This window comes from Acanthopagrus latus, chromosome 18 (genome assembly GCF_904848185.1).
Source record: "Acanthopagrus latus isolate v.2019 chromosome 18, fAcaLat1.1, whole genome shotgun sequence".
NCBI lineage: Eukaryota > Metazoa > Chordata > Actinopteri > Spariformes > Sparidae > Acanthopagrus > Acanthopagrus latus.
In genome coordinates, this window is record NC_051056.1 from 24,537,211 (window position 1) to 24,551,663 (window position 14,453).

A 14,453-nucleotide genomic window follows, 5' to 3' on the forward strand; every position below is an offset into this window, starting at 1 on the left:
TTCTTCTTCTTCTTCTTCTTATTTATCCACTCTAAATTCTCTCTTATTCCAAAGTAAGAACTGGAGACTAATTTCTTACTGAACCATAACACTGTAAGCTCCCAGCTGGCTCCACAGCCCCCCTGGTGGGCTTAGCATTTATTCAAATGGAGTGTTTGGTACCCCTGTGATGTTGCAGCTTAACTGAGAACCAGAGCTGAGCTAACAGGATGTATCCCATTGAGGTGATACGTCACAAGCTTCCTGTGACTTCAACTTTGTTAGAGATTTCTGTCTAGTGTGATCTGTGAAGGCCAGATCCGAGGGATGATGAATGTGTGTGCTTGTCAATTACTGTATGTGGGTCTGGCTTTTAGTGTCTTAAACTGGCTCGGTGGTTGCATGTAATAAATTACGATACAATATGGAAGTGTACTAGATTGCTGTTTTCACAAGTTCAACAAGTGCACATTTTCAAACCCATTACTGTTCAATGCTATTAGGCCACATAGCTTTTTCTAAGTTTAAGCTGCATTGTGTACCAAAGCGTCACAGCACATCACCAAACATCATTCGGTCGTTTGAAGTCCTGTAAGCGCTGCTAAAACAGAGAGGCTGTTATGGATGATTCGGTGTCTGGTAGTGACATGTTGTTTGTCATAATCTTACCATGGGTCTTTGGCCCTGGGGACACGTCATCACTCTCACCACTGACACCCACTGAAGTGATGTTTTTATAACAGGTTTGATCCTGGGTGGACCTGTTTCGATCTCAAAGAGGCATCCACTGTTGTCTAAGAAAGATCACTTTGTAATATCCAGTCTGAGTTTTGATCCGTTGGCTATTCCGGTTGTGTGAAAACTGTGAAAATAGCATTTGCGCGTAGTCTTTGTGTTCTCACATACAGAGAATGTGTCCTAAGAATATTTAAAAGGCATGGTAAGAACAATGCACTGCTGACTAGCTTCACTTGTCTTTATTTGCCTTTCTCTCGTGCACTGTCCCTCGATCTCTCTCTAGGGAAATTGTCTTCTAACTGATTAGACTCTGTTTTGTAGACTTACTGCTCAAGCAGCTCCACAAATTGGACCAAACAAACACTCTCATGTATCTAAGCACAATGAAGCACACACACACACATCTACACTTGTGCCTACATAAACAAAATCTGGCCTCCAACAACGTAAACCTCAGCCGCACTGTTGTAGCATTAATAGGCAGATCCTATAGATGCAGTAGAAGCAAGCAGAAGGGGGAGTTAAGCCTTGCACAGTATGGAGTCTGGAAGATGAACAGCAAAATCACACGTCTCTATGGAGAGTCCCCACTGCGAGTTCATTAGTAAAAAAGACAAGGAAGAACCCTGATAACATAAAACAATAGATGGAGAACCAACATGCATGACCCAAGTGCAGACAGATTGTATGTGAGCATGTTAAAGTGAAGTTTAAAAAGGTCTGTACTTGGATACACAGTCGAGTGGCAGTCACAAATGAAGGTTTCCAACAAAACCTTAAATACAGCAGATGATACTCAAAGATAATGAGCTGCCCATACATAATTAACAGCTTGGAGCAAATTGAGAAAAAGAGGTCTTCATCTAGCCCTCATGTTTTATTAATACTCCTCTGTATCCGTCATATTACTGTTATCCATGCTATAAAGTGCTACATTATTTACCAGAGTAAATGGAATGAATAGATTTAGAAGATTCTCAAGAGACAAAATGTTAAAGCAGGGGCATGAACCTTGTGATGGTTTCTTCCCTCTTATCATGCCCAAGTGTGTGCTGGACCGACGATGCAGTGTGATGTACTGCTACTAAGCTGCATTCTCCAGTAATTAACTATAATATTTCAGATGCTTCCATTCATAGTATGTCAAAGACTCTTGAGGCCGTGTGAGTTAGTGTGTAACAGCTACTATACACTGTATCTGTTTCTCTTTCTCCCCCCTCCCACAGGAACACTTTACGCCAGAGTGCAAATTCAAGGAGTCGGTGTTTGAGAACTATTATGTGACATACTCCTCCATGATATACCGGCAGCAGCAGTCAGGCAGGGGCTGGTACCTCGGTCTGAACAAGGAAGGAGAAATCATGAAGGGGAACCATGTCAAGAAGAACAAGCCAGCAGCCCACTTCCTCCCCAAACCTCTAAAAGGTAAGTCTGCCCCGATCTCTTTTTACATTATACCATTCAGCGTTGAAGGTAAGAACTATTTCAAGAAATGTGTAGTCCGCCTTCTTGAGAATCAAAGTGTTTACAGTTGTCCAAAATGGATACACTCAAAGATAACTGTCATAGAGAAGGGGCGACATGATATTGCTTCAATATAGAATAAAATGATATAGACAGTCTTTCTCAGAATGAAAAAAACAAAACAAAAAAGAGTTCAAACTCTGTCTCTTTCTTCCCCTCCACACAACTGACCTTCAGGGTGTGAAAAAGGTGTGAATATCATTTGGTTGGTTTCAAAAAGTTACAGAAATGGTCAGAGCCCATCTAACCTAACATCAAAATAGTGTAAAGGGAGGGATTTTCCAAAGTTTACAGGCTACACAAATAAAAAATGGTTGATTGATGACCCTCTGCCATTTAACCCTTTTCTTAAATATACTGGTGTGGACCTTTTCAGTAGCTTCCTCTAGCTTGTCACAGGCTATTGGCTTCAACTGAAACAGCAGGAACAATACGTTTAAACACTTCGAATAGTAGCAGCCAAGACTTTATTTTCATTGTAGTAAAGTCACAGAGAACCCCACCCGTGCAGGCTATGTGTGTGGTGGTGTGGCTTTGGAGAGCAGAGGAAACAGGGAGGAGAGGAGGAGACAAGGCACTGTTCTGTCTGCTGAAAAGGCCACAGTCCTTTCATCTTCAACAAGACACAGATTTACCTGTCAACAGAGAGAGAGAGAGAGAGAGAGTCTGCTTTCACCTCAGTAGGATAAAAGTGCACTCTCTCACTAAGAAATAAAAGGCTCGCCACACAAAAAATCTAACAATGACAACAAGAGGGCACTTTCCTGAGATTGTCGATTGAGGAGTCTTTCAAAGTTAGTGTGTCACATGTGGCTCTTTTGATATTTTCACTATATTCTTGTGTGTGCACATTAACATGCCTGCTTGCATGACTGGGGTCTACAGTAAGTAGCTGAAAAGTCCTTCATGCAGCAATAGCAACTGTTTGTAAAGAGGACTTTTTACAACCTGAAAGAATGAGAGACCATTGAAAAATAAAGAGCTGTCCTCTCAGCCATCTGACTGAACTGAACAGTTTTTTGTGACAGGTGAGTTTTAAAATACTATTGTACATCCTCTTCACATGAAAGAAAGTAAAAGTTGTAGATATTTTACATGTGTGCATTATCTTAATAATATGGGGTTTTAATTTAGCAGAGATCTACTAGTGATTTCAGTGCTGGATATTCCCCCGTTGGGAGTAAAAATTCTTCATTTTTTCTGTTTTGCCGATGCAATGCATCTTTGATGGAGCTCCTCCAGCCAGCATCTTATTAAGAATCTGTGTCTGCCCTCAGAGATCTCTATAATAGCTTTTCACTTTCATTTACTGGGCCATCTAGGGGGTCTCAAACACACTTAAGCGCAATGGCAAGAGAATGATTGCCTTGCTTTATGCGGAGAGAAAAATACTGAAAAAGAGAAGAAGAGGATAGATATAGGCTGGGTGAGACACTAATTCCAACAGATTCCAAAAACCATTCCCCTCAGCTCCCTTGTGCATATGTTATCTACAGGAAGAGATGAGGTCCAACAGCAAATCCAAAATGAGAAAAATAAAATTGAATAAATGCATTTGATTTAATACCCAGCAATGTTAGATGTTCCCCTTCTCATGCACAAACTTGAAATTATCCAGTAATGCACAATATTTACCAAATCTCTTATATAAATTCCAGATTTAGCAAGAGGTTTGGAAAGAGCTTTGCAAAGGAAAAGGACAGAAAGAAAGCAAAATAAAGGAGAATTTGTTCCAGCAGCTCATAAAGATTCAGAGGCAGTGGTGTTACAGGGCACCAATTAAGAAGCTGTCTGTGCATTGGCAATGGCGTCTCTTCCAGCCATTACTCACTACTCTGCTAGTTCCAGTCTGTGAGTCTCAGCCCACAGCCTCTCGTTCTGTCTTCCTCTGGATGGAGCAAGTTCAGCTCATGTCACTCAAACCGAAACAGGAAAATCCTCTTACAGTTCCTCCCTGAAAGTCTTGAAGCAAGACACAAAGAGCTGCCTTTCTCGGGAAAAAGCGTGTAGTCTGTCAAGTGGCGTCTGTCACAGAAATACAAGGAGATTTGTGTGGTGGAATGTGAAAAATGACAAGACGGATGGCTGTTGGGGATTAATGATTAAAAACAACTAGCAGCAGTGGTGTTGAGGTGATACAGTAAGACCGAAGGTCAATCAACCCACCATTAGGATCATACAACACTGTCACTAACAAGAGTGGAACCAATCATCAGCAGTTCCCCTGGGAAACCCTGCAGTTGATTGATGTGTATAAGGATGGTCTCTGGATTGCTGCTCTAACAAAAAATGCTGGGCTAAGTGAAGTGTCTGAAGGGCTGGGTTTGCTGTTTCAGCCACATGCTCCCTGTGGAATGAACATCAAATAGCGTCCTCGGCAGAAGGATGTTGACAACATCCTGAAACCAAAGACTGTGAACCTCAGATTACTGATATTTCTTCTGAAAAGTGCCTGCTGAGATGCAGATTGGGCCAATGCTGCATACACAGCAAAGCTAAAGCACTAGCAACTCCTGAATTTATAATGCAATGCTGTGAATACAGGATTTTTTTTCCACTACAGCACCAAACCTGGTCTGCTGGGATTGTTGATTCAGCAGTTTACAGGGAACTATAAGTAAGATCTCATGTTATACCATCACAGGACCTTGTAATCACCATGACAGACCGCAGTCCAAATTAACCGTTTTCTATAGCAATCCTGATTTTAGATTATGCCTGATCCAGAAGGTGCTACAATCTACTTTTAAGTCGATTCTTAGAGATTGTTGTATTTGATGTACTCCCACATTACTTTACCTCACTGACATAACCTCAGATCCGGGCAGCATGAACAGACCAATAGAGTGATTAGGCTAACTGGACAGATATGCTGACTGGATCAGTCACTTCACATGACTCTTCCTTGGTTGAATTAGTAAAAGTTATACGAGGTGAGATATGGCTTGTGACATGGTGATTGAGCAGCTTGTTTGCAAAAATACGTCCTAACTGCATTATCATGTTTTAGGTTGAGATGGTTATTGACACAGACTTCCTGAAACAATTCGATTTCTGATTTAATTGCAGATTTGATTTGATTTGATTCATGTGAGTTAGAGTAGAATTTTTGCTTGGATATGAACAAATGCTTTAAACTACACAAGGTATAAAGTATCCATAGTTTGTAGTCTGTCTTTGGTACAAACATTCACCTGCCAGTGTGGCGGATCACATTCAGAGATGTATTAACCAAACGAAAAATAATCAGGCCGTAGCAGGTGTTCACATCCACAGAAAGAGGATATTAAAAGATCAATCTCAGGATTTTATGGATAGATTCAACCTCATTCAAGTAAAGATTAAATTGAATCAGAAAATCTGGCAATAGGCTGATGGATATTATGAAATGATATTAGCTTATCACACATATATCAGCATCTGTATCAATTTTGTATAATATGTGCCAAATGAAATGTGAAAAAAAAGATGCTTGGGTTAATTTAGCATTAAATCCCAATTAAGTGTACAGATTTAGACTTTTTAAATAAATAGTTACGTTAACAGCATTTGAGGGATCATTGCAAATGTGCGTACACTGGCCATTGTGTATTGATATCAGAATTATTTTTCCTGGCCAGATCACAGTTGTTGTTTCCTGTTGTTACTTGTTGAATGTATTTTTCGGTTTGTCTTATTCTGACCTTTTCTGTGTTTCCATAGTGGCAATGTACAGAGAGCCATCCCTCCATGACTTGACAGAGTTCTCCCGCTCTGGCAGCGGCACACCCACCAAGAGTCGGAGTGCCTCGGCTGTGCTCAACGGAGGCAAAGCCGTGAGCCAGAATGAGTCGACGTAGCCCGTCAACCGAACCCAGGCCTGGGGCCGAACCACGAAACCTTACCTCCAGCAGAGCGTGAATCCAAGCAGACTTCTCTCACTGATCAGCGGTTCAGGACTAGCTACGACAACAAACCACACAAAACACCCAGATACCATCAGTTATCAACAGTTAGGTACCATCCTGGTCAATCATCATCAAAACAGCATCAATAGTAAGAGACTTAACAGCACATAAACCATTCTGGACTTATAAAACAAATTAATATTTTGTTTTCGGCTTGAGATTATCTATTATCTTAATCACATACCAGTTAGCTCATCTTTATCTTATTTTATTTATCAATTTTCTGTGGACAATAACTTTTCTTTGGTCATGTACACACCAAGCACTCGTGCATCTGTCAGACAGGGACAGGAAGTTAGACGTGTAGACATTCAGGGCAGCCAGAAATGGTGCTGAGTCTACGAGGCTGCCGTGGTACAGTAAAAGCCCTGATCTCTGTCTCATCCATGCTTCTGTGAATACAAAGCCTATAAACTCCCTGGCGTGGCACAGCCTAGTGCTGCTGGGACTGTGGCCAGCCAGACGGTAGCTCTCCTGCGTCCTAGTGCACACGCTCAGAGACTGAGCTCTCTAGCATGGGAAAATGAAGCCTATGTTCAGCTGACCTGAAATATAAAAGGGACAGTGTGGCTCTCTTGCAGTTTTTGTTTCCTTTCAGAAATGCCACAGCTGCACCTTGGTTTTTTGCTAATTTTCTGAATTAGCTGAGAGCTGTTTATTTGATAACCGGTTTCATGTTTTTGTCCCCTCTTGTTCTCTTTCCTCTCCATTGTTCAGTATTCGTATTTTTTGTTGCTGTTTCATCATTGAGAGGGGTTCCAGCAAACCAAAGACAGAAACGAAAGAGTGTCCCTTTAAGCCGCTGAAAAACCAAGTCAGTATAAGGCAAAGCTGGATTTTTTTTTTCATTGTACATTTTTGATGAAAGAAAGCAAAGATTCTGTGGAAAAAGGAACAATGGACAAAGGAAGTGATTTTAAACACTTTGAAGTTGGCAGCGTGCTTGATGTTGTGCTTTTTTGCTGATATGCTCGACGGCCGAGGTATGAAACGACTAGCCAGTGTCCCCATTCCCTTTTGTTACCACTGTGTCACAATGTCTCCGTCTCTTGTCCTCGTGATATGTTTCCTCTTCTCTGTGCTTGTGTCATACTTCGATCCCCACGCCACCCTTTTCTGTCAACTTATATTGACTGATACAGTTCACCATAGGAATATGGTGCAAGCCCCTTCCCAGGATGCTTGTTATGTGTTTGAGTAACTTATTGTGGTGACAATATTTTCTATATTTAAAAAAAGAATACTGTGGACTTTTAGGTGGCTTAACATTTTATAGGACACGTCATATTTGTAAAAGTGAAAAAAAAAAAAAAAAAAAAGGAAAATATACAAAAATGAACATCTTCCCTTTCTTGCACAGGGCATGTACAAACACAATTATGTACAAAAAGGACCCTTTTTGTGGGCTAGATACTCTTCCCTTCAGCTACATAACTTCTTACTGGTACAGGATTCCGGGAGGCTTTCTTTTCTTGGTTTCCTCCGGAAGCTGTATTAGGTGAACCTATCTGTTGCATGGGAGAAAGCAGGGAAATTCTGGTCTAGAGCTGCATGATGTAGGCTATGTGTATTAACCCATGTTGGATCATGTGTTCCAAACTACCAGGCTAAATCTGATAAAACAACATTAACAGGCAGACATTGTGGCTGCCTGATAACTTCCAGTTGTTTATTATTTGTTGTATACACAAAAATGCACTGAATAAAATGTTTATATTAAGATTTACTTTTAAAATGTGTCAGACTTTCTTCTTGGGCCTATCAGTATCCTTATTTATGTACACAATACATTCCATCCTCCAGCCACTGCAATTCAACAGGATATCGGGTTGTGGGAATTAGGGATTTATTTGGCAGGATCCATAATGAACGGTGGTGCGAAATTAAGACCCTGCTATGCGCCATCCTGGCTTGAAAACTCCTGTAGCGCTGCAAAAATTAATCAACCAATACATTAATCACCATTTATTTCATAACTGATTAATTTGGTTTGAGTAAATTTGTATGAAAGAAATAGTCAAAATTTCTGATTGCAGCTTCTTAAATGTAAATATTTTCTGGCTTCTCTGCCTTTCTTTAACAGTTAACTAAATATCTTTGGGTTGTGGTTAAAACAAGACATTATGACTGACAGACATTGACAACTCATCAGTAATCAACAGATTAATTGACATTAAAAATAATCATAAATTGTAGCCCTGAATTCGATAAAACACACACACACCTGACTACTGTCTGACACCACGGAATCACATAGCGGTAGGATAAGCAGTTAATTGCATCAGAGTTGAGGTGGACTGGATTATGAGGCTTATTCTATGTGATAAATCACTATCGCTTTTGGATTTGAAAGGCCAACAACGAGATACCTGGACCTTTCTCCAATGCTTTTGTTTTCCATGTCTGTATGAATGCTTGGCTGAATAAGGTTACTAAGTAAGCAAGATCCCCTTTTAACCCTAAGGTTCATCTTAAGATTGGTTTTAGTACAACTTATCAAACATATTTTCCCATGAGATAAATAATGTTTGGGCCGTCGCATGAGATCACATATCTGAAAGCTATCTGTAGGATTCCTTCTTAATGAAGAGAACTGTGGGCTGTGCATGATCAAATTAGTTTTTACATAAGCAGGCCAGTACAAAGAGGAAAAACAATCCCATTTGATGGGTAAAATCAGAATAGTACAGTGCTAAAGGATCTTTACATGTGACATGAGGGTAGTAATTACCTGGTGAGGCAGTTGCTGCTAAGGCAAGGTGGGAAAGAATGACCTGAATGATGGCATGACACCGTGTTAACCTGGCAGGCTTTGTTAATAAGGTCAGGCCTCTCCCTCACTGTCTCTGTCATCTTGGGAAGAAGCACTTTCGTTAATGAGGGGTTTTGTCCACGATCACTCTGCTCTGATCGCTGCCTGCAGTGCATGTCAGGAATGATAAGGCTAAAGGGTGTCAAAATGTGATGCAAAGGCAAAGCAATGGCAGAAAAAAGTCAAATTGACTGCAATTACAATTGTAAAGCACAAACAGTAGGGAAATAAAAATGCAACAAGAATACTGAAGGTTTTATGAATTTGTTTTATGAATAAAAAGGTTTAATTTTAGTTAATGGCATACGCCAATCAAGGGCACATTACATCAATTTTCAATTAATTCCTGTTACTGTTAGTTTGAAAAGAAGTCTTGCCGACAGACATCCACATCAACCTTTTGCAGCAGCTGCCTTCTAAAACATTTCAATGCAAGTTCACACAAAGAGCAATACAGTCTGCAGGGGGGACCATCAATATGAACTAACAACAAAGCAGTGAAATGCAAACTAACTCCTGTATGCTGTATAAATATTTAAAGATGCCTGAACAATCAACCAACTTTTCCCTGTTCCATTTTTCGTCCTTAACAGTAAAGCTCCAAAACTGAGAGAACAATTGCAGTGACTACCTCCATCCAATACGCATCAGAATACATTTTCATCTACAGCATATATTTGCAATCTCATCAATACATGTTATACAGACATAACATACATTTTTTTAGAGACATACAGCAATATACTTTGTCTAAAATGTCATTAAATGTCAATACAAAGGTTGTTGCAGGAGAGTGAATTCATTTTGTTTTTCCTTAAGGTACAAATGTTTATCTCAGGCTTGTAATAACACTGAGATAATCTCAAACTAAGGTATTCTGCAAGCCGAGCCATTTATGCAACAGCCACTAATGAGCAGTCACCAAGAAGAACTATAAAAATGTATTCAAAGAAACATGTAAAAGATTTTGCATTTACTTTATATCAACACTGTATCAGAGGTTGCATTAGACTTAGATTCACAAGAAATTAAACTGACTTAAAAGACCTGCTTTAAACTCTTCCACACCCAAACATTACTCTTTGTCCTCACAGACGCTCGGACATAATCAGACATAATCACGGCCATTTAAATTCTAATATGGACTTGCAATCTGCTGCCACATTGAAGACTGGATTAAGCAGGATCACGTCAGACAGAGTACTACAGGTGGTCTAGCAGTGGTTATTGATAACGTTTTTAAATAACTAACGTTACAGTAGATTGCCCTCTTCCAATTTGTCAAAATGATAGCCATCCTAATGTTGTTTAGAAAATTCAGTTAACAACAGAATAAATTCTGTTAACGTCACCACTGCACTGTACTGTGATAGACAATGGATGGATAGTTTTTCCCTAAGTCTGAGTTTGACAGACAGCCCAACAAACTCAGACTTGAGAAGAATTAACTTAAAGATGTTTACACTGGTCTAAAGATACAAGTCTGAGCTGTGTAATTGTACAAAAGCATAAGAGCAAAAGATACTTTTGCTGGTTACTACAGCCTATTGTATAACTCTGCAATCAGCTCGCCCTTGGTCCTTGTGTGATACAGAGTAGGCATCAATTTGGTCTTTGGAGACTGCCTCATTACGCCCATTGCCAGCAGAGACAGCAGAACTAATAGGCCTCTGTAATATAGACCCTGATATGAGCTACTTCATCGTTCATGTAGTTTGACATCCCCCTACTCCCTTCATTTCCTTTTGCCTATCTCTGGACTCCATTCATTAGTGTGGGGCAGTTCAATTCATTAACGAAGGCTGCCTGCCTTGTTCTGAGATTGTGATGTGCAGAGCAGCCACTTTTAGTTTCCCATATCTCCTTTTCTCTTTCATTCTGTCTCTCTCTTTTCTTTCGCTCACTGGTCATCAGAATTGGTTATTCTGCCCTTCACTTGGCCAGACTAATTAGTCCTCATGGAGCCCCGGAAAAAGAGCATATACAAATCCTGAGGGTATGTCTCTCATGCACACACACATATACACGTCAAACAAAGCTATTGCCCCTCCACAGTGTGCAGGGATTTGAGATCTTGAGTGAGATCATTCTGCAATAATCTGTCACGAATCAAACAGTGCAGACAGAGCTGTGATATATGTGAGCACTGTGTACCTGTGAATGTTATAACTCATTACCCTTTATCACTGCCAGCACAGGCTGAGTGGCTTCAAATTTCTCTCTCCCTTTCTCTCTCTCTCAACCAGTCTCCCCCTCTGTCTCTCCGTCTTTGTCATATCCGCCACTGATGCCTTTTTGTAATGTTCAGTGGGAAATTATTTTCATGTTCAGAAATTACATGAATGTTTCTTTGAGCTGCTTTTATCGAACATTCAGCATTAACGCTCACAGCATGATCTATTGATTCAACTTTGCAACTGTTGTTTTTTACTGTATTAATTGTTACTAAATCATTCATTAATGATTTACAAAACCCCTTTGTAATGCAATGCTTGATTTAGGGTTGGGTGAAACAGCTTTATAATAATATCTCAGCATTGCACCAATCAACCGGCCAGGAATCGGCCTGTACTCACACTGACCAGCTATGACCGGAGAGCAGCCAGTCAATGTTAGACATATATATTCTTTATAAAGTGGAGCAGAAGGATCTGCGTTACTCGAGTTGACGACAGGATGTGCTGTGATTTGTTCCACAGGTGTTCTTATGGGAAAGTAAAACACTGTAACCCAGGATGACCTGTGTGTTTACTTTGAGGATATGGATCAGCTTTCTGAGCCAGCGCAGCAAACTTTACTCTGCTCACATGGCAATATCAGCACTTTGTAGTCTTCCTTCATTTTCATCTTTCACAATAAGAGTACCGTAAATGCCAGTATACAATGAGTAAATGCATATTAGAGGGGGCTAAAATTCACCTTGATATTTCAGAGACAAGCCATTTCAATATCTTACAACATGTTTTTTTTTTTTTACAATTCAATTGAGAGCCCTGAGTATAAAACATAATGTAGAGGATATGTGTCAATAATCAGATTCAGTCTCACAAGCTGTAAACCAAATCCCTTTCAATTTCCTATATTGTTTTATTATTACGGGTTCTCCTTAGCTTACAATGTTGATTTTGTTGTCTTTCATTATGCTTTTCTGACAGGGTTGTCACAAGAGAAGTGTTATACAGAAAACAATTTTCCACCTGCCAGTCAAGAAGTCAATGCATGAAATTACTCTAATTAAGAAACAAGCTGGAATGATTTGGTCCTTCCATTTTGTACACAGTTTAATACAGGCCTACAGCAAACTGAGTTAAGCACAGCTTCCCAGAAATATTGATGCTTTTACAACCTTCGGAAGAAGACAAAGACAACTGAATTTAATTGACTGGCTGACGCAGAAACCTCCCACGAGGGGCAGCTGCAGCTCTCATTTACTTCTCCTCCTCTGCTCCTTTTCAATCTGTTTGTTGTAGCCAATTCACAAATGATATACTCCATACATTGATATGTTCTTTAGAAAACAAAAGGGGTAAATGAAAACGATGTGTTTTCAAGAATTTATCTATTTAATCATGAGGCTTTATTGTCATTTTTCACAGGTCCCGATCTCTGAAAATTGGCTGAACCAGACCAAACGGAGGGAGGAAATTGAGATTATAAATAATGTCAAGCTATATGCCTCTGAACCCTGGAGACGCACTGAGAGTAAACAGGCAGCAGTGTTGACAAAGAAACTGTCATAGAGCAGAAAGAAATAGACTTAACAGCAAGATAAACCATTGTCACCCAGCCAGCTAGCATTTGGAAACAAAGTTGTGCATATCCCTCCTGGGGAGAAAACAGTAGAAATGAGTGACACTTCAGTTTAGTTATTGTGTAAAAACAGTGCACAGATCTGGCATGCCTGGGTTTTCACAGATTTTCACAGAGAAAAAAAAAAAAACACAGCAAGAAAATAAGCCTATCAGGTGACAGCAGTTAAAAACACAAGCTAACAACATCCTGCAGGCCCTCAGCGCCAACAAGAAAAATTGTCAGGTCGAGATACTGATGAAATTGAATGAAATGCACCACTGCTAACATTGGAAGTGCCTGGCCTCTCAATCCCTCACCACCCCAGTGCCCTCTGAGAGCTGAGAATCCAAATACAGCCTACTGCTATTTGTCCCTCTAACAACCTCTTTTCCATCATCCTGCCCATGTGCCCCTGGTTGGCACAGGAGAGGCAGTAGCTTCATTCTCAACAGATTAGCCTGAGCAGAGAGTGTCTCGCACCTCTGCTTATCAGCACTACCAGCACATCACAGCAGGGACAGGCAGGGAAGATGGGAAAGACACACTGCCCAGAGAAGGCACGCTGATAACATCCACCACAAATAGCACAAGACATCACTGCTTACCCCATTAGAGGTGCAGTACAGCTAGGGTGTCACCTCCTGCTTACTCTCAGTGTTGTTGGATTTCTTGTGAACTGTAAGAGATGAGAGCGCAACTGACTAAGTTGTAATTACTGAGAAAGAAACTCAAAAGAATACATTGGCTCACAGAATTTTTGGACACAGTTTTTTGGCTCTAGCACAGCACACTAACTTTTAAATGAAACAACAGTTGGTAAAAGCTCTGACTTTAAGCCTTAATTTGACAGCACTTATATTCACACCACAAAACAGCAAAGAAATTCAAGCTGAATTTTCAACTTTACAAAAGAAATGCAAAAATTCTTCATGCAACTTGATTTTTTCACTTCTAACTTGTTTTCTGGGACTTTTTGACCATAGATTGGTCTTCAGCAAGTCAAGACATTGCTTAATTAGACTGAAGTCAAGTGATTCACCTTAACTCTTTGGATGCCTTTCTACATTTAGGAAAACTGGCATGTTACACTGAGTCAATCAAAAGTTCATCAAAATTCACTAGTTCAAAACAGATATGAGTTAGGGATGTCCCGATCCGAGCTGCAGCCCGATATGGGCTATTTCCACAGATCGGGGATCGACAGTTTTGAACGTGGACCCAAGCCCGATTTTTTTGTTGTTTTTTTTTACATCGGAGCACAATTTGTGGCAGAACACAGACGCGCACGTAACGTTACTCCGACAAACCTGTGGATAGAATGTCTGCAGTGTGGAAATAACTTAGAGTGGAAAGCAAAAGCAGTCCAACCGCAACGTGTAACATCTGCAATACGACCATTTTTCAAGGAGGTAACAAAAGAGCTCCATTTAATCTACTCATTTAGTACAATAAAATATTACACAGAAGGTAATTAAATTAATCGGTCTGGATAACCAGCTCATCTACGTGGTAGAGGATCAGGGTTTTCTTCGTCATCTGGAGTTTTGGAATTCCGGGTGTGCCCTACGATCTCGGCATTACATTACACTGAATCCAGTTTCGAATTACAAGTTAGGTTAAGTTTTGTGGGTCTCATACAGCAGAGTATGTAAAACAGGCCA

The 14,453-nt window shown here is 40.2% G+C and overlaps 1 protein-coding gene and 1 long non-coding RNA gene across 6 annotated transcripts in view; one reads left to right on the top strand and one right to left on the bottom strand.

The window, feature by feature from the left end:
- The window catches only part of fgf13a (fibroblast growth factor 13a), a 109,141-nt gene extending 101,218 nt beyond the window's left edge, over positions 1 to 7,923 (top strand). For all 5 annotated transcript variants that reach the window (XM_037077351.1, XM_037077350.1, XM_037077353.1 and 2 more), the window contains 2 exons: positions 1,944 to 2,142; positions 5,944 to 7,923. In XM_037077351.1, coding sequence (XP_036933246.1) covers positions 1,944 to 2,142; positions 5,944 to 6,080 — 336 coding nt within the window. In that variant the 3' untranslated portion in view covers positions 6,081 to 7,923. The remainder of the gene's footprint in view (positions 1 to 1,943; positions 2,143 to 5,943) is intronic.
- Positions 2,690 to 14,453, bottom strand: part of LOC119007582 — a 28,944-nt gene continuing 17,180 nt past the window's right edge. Inside the window, exon 2 of the long non-coding RNA XR_005071162.1 lies at positions 2,690 to 2,876. This is a non-coding gene — a long non-coding RNA (uncharacterized LOC119007582). The remainder of the gene's footprint in view (positions 2,877 to 14,453) is intronic.